The 6306-nt window shown below is 42.4% G+C and overlaps 1 protein-coding gene across 1 annotated transcript; it reads left to right on the plus strand.

Annotated features, from left to right (window-relative positions):
• Positions 1-210: 210 nt before the first annotated feature.
• Positions 211-5430, plus strand: LOC131996149 (uncharacterized). Its single transcript, XM_059365601.1, has 4 exons — positions 211-387; positions 703-1680; positions 1996-5308; positions 5384-5430. Exons 1-4 carry the CDS (start codon positions 211-213, stop codon positions 5428-5430), a joined length of 4515 nt encoding a protein of 1504 aa, XP_059221584.1.
• The last annotated feature ends 876 nt before the right edge of the window (positions 5431-6306 follow it).

Here is a 6306-nt window from a genome sequence, read left to right on the forward strand (position 1 = left end):
GTGAACGAAAATTATTGCTTAGTGCTTGATAAGTTCTTTGGACATAGATTGGCATAGTTTTCGCGTATTTTGATATTGGATTTAAATTGGAATTTCTATAATTGCGTTAATCTTGGTGGAAGTGTTTTTTTTTTTTGTTTCGCTTTATTCATTTGCTTTGATTTGGTGCTTGGAAAGCCCTTTTGGTGAACGTTTGTGCGCGAATTAACCATGAGTGAACTGGCCACTTTTATAAAGGAGCAACGCGACTTGTTAGATTTATTGATTAAATATGAAAGTCGTTTCGATGCCAAAAATCCTGCCGAGAAAACTCATGGTTATGTAGATGCATTGGGCCAAAGGGTTGATGATATTTTTAATCGATTCGAGGCACAGCATGATACGATAGTGAGGCTTATTCACGACACATCTTTGAATTCTAATGACGTTCCATATATCAGTGATGACGTGTATTTTGATTTTTCTGAGAGGTATCTCTCTTTTAAGGGTAAAATTATCGACTCTAATGCGGGTCATAATGTTATGCAGTCTCCTATGTCTAGCACATTTGTGACTCATCACGGTCGCTCTGATATGACGATAGGATCAGACTCTAAACTTCCCAAGATCACGCTGCCTAGATTCACAGGGGAATATATGGAATGGATCCCATTTCGGGACATATATTTTTCCCTTGTTCACCAAAACGAATCCCTCAATAAGATACAGAAGTTTTATTATTTGCGTAGTACCCTTGGTGGCGAGGCGGCAAATCTGATAAAGAATATTTCAGCCACAGAGGCAAATTATGACTCGGCGTGGAAGATATTAGAATCAAGATACCATAATAGGCGTATGCTTGTGGGAAACTTGATTTCTAGGTTGTTTAATATACCGAAATCAGATGGTGGATTTCAGTCCATTAAGACACTTCTTGATTCTGCTCAAGAGTGTTTGTCCTCTTTACAAAATTTGAATATAGATGCCAGCACGTGGGATCCTCTTCTTATCCATTTGCTCGTGCAGAAACTGGATCTTCAATCCCGCAGGGATTGGGAACAGTCTTTGAAATCCTCTACCGAAATCCCCCTCATTTCCGAACTCTTCTCTTTCTTGGAAAGAACTTTCCGAACGCTGGAGTCTATGACCGATGAGTTCCCATCTGATAAACAATATCCTACTAAGGGTAGAAATAAAAGTAATAATAATTCGAAATCTAATGCGCAGGTGCGGAAGGCTTCGTGCAATTCTGGACAGTTTTCCAAACCAAAACCTATTCTTTGCGCATTCTGCGAGAAACCTCACAGTCTCGCAAAGTGTTTTAAATTTTTAGCATTGCCCTTGAGCGATAAGGTCAATTTTCTCTCAAAGAAGAACGCTTGCCAAAATTGTTTTGTGGTCGGGCATGACCACAACAATTGCAAATCTCCTTTCCGTTGTATCACATGCAAGCAGCTACACCATACGGTGCTGCATTCGGACGGTCCTCTAACCAGGGCTGGTCCTACTGGTTGTTCAGGTAATGCACCTACCCAGATGGCTTCGCATAGTGCTCAGGCGTTTCACTCTGTTTTACTTTACACGATAAGGCTTAGGGTTGTGACAAATCGTGGCAAATTTACGTTGAGGGCGCTACTAGACCCTGGATCTCAAGGTAGTTTGATTTCGGAGTCCACAGTTCAACTTATAGGTCTTGAGAAGGTAAGGTCGCATTGCAAAGTCGTTGGTATTGGAAATGGTAGCGAGAACATGTCGAAATTTTCTGTACAACTTGATTTGTACACACTTAAAGAAGAGCTAGTTCTGTCCTGTTCTGCCCTTGTTCTTTCAAGCTTGTCGTCTTACACTCCAGACTTGTCCTCTAGATATATTTCCCTTCCGAATATCGAATTGGAGAGCTTGGCTGACCCCTTTTTTTACAGATCCGATTCCATAGATATAATTCTAGGATCGGACATTTGTTCGAAAATTAAGATTCCAACGGAGTCTTTTGTACATAATGATTTGTTCTTTCAGAACACTCATTTTGGTTGGGTGTTTTCAGGACCCAGCAATTCCGTGTCTTCACACCAGATACACATTCATAATGTACACTTGGACCATATTTTGAGATCCTTCTGGGAACAGGAGGAGGTCCTCCCCAAAAGGAAGTTTACTGAGGAGGAGGAGGCATGTGAGGAGTTTTTTGAAGCTACCACAACTCGAACAGTATCTGGTCGATACGTGGTGAAATTGCCCTTTCGGTCTATACTGAAGGACGGCTCCAGTCCTACTCTTCAGAACAATGTGCTCAATGCACTTCGACGTTTGAAACAACTGGAAATATCATTTTCCAGGAAACCATTATTTTGCGAAAGCTACACCAAATTTCTCAAGGAATATGAGAATTTGGGCCACATGTCGAAGATTGGCGTTTATCCTAGTGATGTTCGTCAAGATTCCTACTTCTTACCGCACCATGGTGTTCTTAAGGAGAGTAGTACCACGACGAAGCTACGCGTTGTTTTTGATGGCAGTAGCCATTCACGTGAAAGTAAGTCGTTGAACGACGAGCTTTCCCCTGGGCCTGCTCTCCAGAATGATTTGCCTGGTATCCTTACCAGATGGAGACGTCATAGGATTGCCTTTAGCGCGGACATTGAGAAAATGTTCCGGCAGATAGATGTTTGTCCAGGGCACCGGAAATTTCAGCAGATTTTGTGGCGTTTTAGCCCATTTGATGAAATTTCGATTTATGAATTGAACACAGTGACGTATGGTACGGCATCTGCTCCATATCTTGCCATTCGTGTTTTGCAGAGGTTGGCGCACGATTACAGGGACAGGTATCCTGTGGCCGCTAGGGTTCTACTGCAGGACTCATACGTGGATGACGTTATTTCCGGTTCTGATAGTATAGACAACGTGAAACCACTTTACAAGGATTTATGCACCTTATTGGATGAGGGTGGCTGCAATTTGAGAAAGTGGGTGACGAACTCTAAAGAGTTGCTTGCGGTTATACCAGAAGAACACAGGGGGACTTCTGTGAATCTGAACTTTGACCGTGATAACGTCGTTAGGACATTGGGCATACAGTGGAACACGGCCACTGACTCTTTCTTTTTTGAGGTCAATCTTGACAAGGATTCGATTGCATCCAAGCGCAGGATTCTCTCGGAGTCCGCCAGGCTTTATGATCCATTGGGGTGGCTTACTCCGATTACTGTGGTGGCCAAATCCCTTTTCAAGCAACTGTGGGAACATGGGGTTGACTGGGATGATAATGTCCCAAGGGAAATTGAGGACCTGTGGTTTCGGCACAGGGCTTCATTGCCGAAGTTGGCTAATTTGGCGATTCCCAGGTGGATTCAATGGAATCAGAACTCTGAATCTGAATTACATTGTTTCTGCGATGCCTCTAGTGTTGCTTACGCCGCAGTGGTTTACGTGCGTATTGTTACGGCTAACGATACTTTTGTTCACCTTTTGCAGGCCAAATCAAAAGTATCACCCATTAAGACCGTTTCAATTCCAAGATTGGAGCTTTGCGCTGCTGCACTTGGAGTGAAACTGGCACGAAAGGTTCAGGAATCCCTCGCTGACCTTGGTGTACGGAATGTTTTTTATTGGAGTGACAGCTCCACTGTATTAAGTTGGATTCACAAGTCTCCCTCCAATTGGACTGTCTACGTGGCTAACCGCGTGGCAGACATACAACGATGCAGCAATCCAATTCAGTGGAGATACGTTCCTTCGGCTTTGAATCCGGCAGACTGTGCATCTAGGGGAATTCAGGCAGAGGAGTTAATAGGGAACCGGACTTGGTGGTTTGGGCCTCATTTTCTTTACGGACCACAATCCTCTTGGCCTGAATCTTTACCGAATTTGTGCACATCGAAGGAGGAGAGAGCCGTCAAGATTACAACGAATGTTGCCACTGAGAAAGCATATCCTGAATTGCTTTCAAAATTCTCCAAATTACACACTTTGCTACGCATCACTTCATTATGTTTTCGGTTCTGTCACAATTGTAAGCATCCCGATGAGAGGATTACTGGTCCCTTATCAATTGGGGATGTTAACAAGACTTTGATGATCTTTGTAAGAATAACTCAGGAAATTGATTTCCCTGAGGAGCTGTCAAGGCTCTCTGCACGAAAGGTGATCGCACAGAGTCCTATTTTGAAACTTATGCCATTTCTTGACGAAACTGGAATAATTCGAGTTGGTGGACGCCTCCAGAATTCGAATTTCCCCTATGATGTGAAGCATCCCCTAGTTTTGGCAAAGTCAAATCCATTATCAGTGCTTATCATTTCAGACGCACATGAAAGGACATTACATGGTGGTGTTACTTTGACCATGTCCTATGTGAACAGAAGGTACTGGATAATCTCAGGAAACCAATTGGCCAAACGTGTTATAAACAGGTGTTTGAAATGTTTCCGTTTTGCTGCGAAAACGTCGCAGCAGATAATGGGTAATTTGCCACAAGCTCGCTTGATGATCACTCGTCCATTTAAGCATAGTGGCGTCGACTATGCCGGTCCCATAACTATTAAGACTTCGAACTTGAGGTCTACTGTTACCTCAAAGGGGTACATATGTCTTTTTGTGTGTATGGTTACCAAAGCCATACATCTAGAAGCAGTTACCAGCCTGACGACAAATGCTTTTCTTTCTGCGTTTAGACGATTTGTGTCGCGGCGCGGTGCTTGTACCGATCTCTACTCAGACTGCGGCACGAATTTTGTTGGTGCCTCAAAAGAACTCCAAGTACTTTTTGAAAAATCTCAGAAATCACTGCCCGAGGAGGTTCTTCAGGCTTTAAGTCAGAACTGTACCACTTGGCACTTCATTCCACCTGCCTCCCCAAATTTTGGTGGTCTTTGGGAAGCAGGTGTGAAATCCGTGAAATACCATTTGAAAAGGATTATAGGCGAGCGCAATCTGACATTCGAAGAGCTCACAACACTACTATGTCAAATAGAAGGTTGTTTGAACTCTCGTCCTTTATGTCCTTTATCTTCCGACCCTTCGAATTCTGAAGCACTTACTCCTGCGCACTTTCTTGTTGGTGAGCCAACGATTTGCATACCAGAAGAATCTCTGTTGGAAACCAACATCAATTTACTTTCTCGCTGGAAATGTGTGGAAAAAATGAAACAACATTTTTGGAAAAGATGGCGAAATGAATATGTTAATCGTCTTCAAGCGCGACCGAAATGGCTCAAAAGCAGATCCGAACCTACTATTGGCGATTTGGTGCTGGTTGTAGACGAACGGTGTGGACCAGGTCAATGGCTACTTGGCCGCATCGAGGAAACACATCCTGGACCTGATGGACGTACACGGGTGGTATCAGTTCTTATTAAAAACAAACTTGTAAAAAGACCAATTTCAAAAATTTGTTTACTTCCAGAAAATGCAACATCGCTTGTCGACACAAATATTAAATCAACTGCCTAACTACTACCCCCTCACCAGAATGGACCACTTGTGTGTATACCTACCCTTCAAGGACGGAGCCTACCCTCAAACGCTATGAGTCGGAGCATAGCGGAGGTATTTCCTCGACTAAATATTCTCCCAACGATAGGCCGTCTACCAACTATTATCTGCACATAAGAACATTCGTCCTTCAGGGGGGAGAATGTTGGCAAAATCATATATTTTCCCAACCCAACATTACATTAACGTTTCACCCCATTCACCACCAAACCGTCATCATAAAAAAACACACATCACCACGTTATTATTATTATTATAGCCATAATCATGTATGCAGTTTAATATTCAGTAATTTGAAATACTTATGTTTTTATCGTAATTAATTATTATTTGTGCGTATTTATTCAAATACTCATCAGTATACGCAGTTTGATCTCTGTGCGTGCTAATCTGCTTCGGTGATAACGATTCCCCCTTTACCGATTAAATCTTACCTGAATCCCTGGCAGCTTGTGCGTCGCACCTTCCCCCTTTGTCATTAACGATCGGGTGTTTTAGTATAATACATCATGCCAAGCCCTTTGGGAGTTAAGAGTTACCAGTAAGCAGATTAGAATGCAAATCAGATAGTCTCTCCCTTCCACCACCGGTTTTGCTACTTTGGTGGGCGTTCGTTGCTTCTAGCGAAACTATTTATTCATATGATCGATATGTAGAAACAAATTTTGCTATGTACTTATAAATATAACACTTTAAGCTATTTAGGTATTTGGTAAATAATAATTTTATATACTTGAAAGTAATTTCTTTTGAAGTCCCTTAGCTAGAATTTTGTGTGAAGTCGACCTCTTCTTTTTCGACCATCGAGCAGACAACACTTAAGTATTCAAGCTT

This window comes from Stomoxys calcitrans, chromosome 3 (genome assembly GCF_963082655.1).
Source record: "Stomoxys calcitrans chromosome 3, idStoCalc2.1, whole genome shotgun sequence".
NCBI classification, from domain to species: domain Eukaryota; kingdom Metazoa; phylum Arthropoda; class Insecta; order Diptera; family Muscidae; genus Stomoxys; species Stomoxys calcitrans.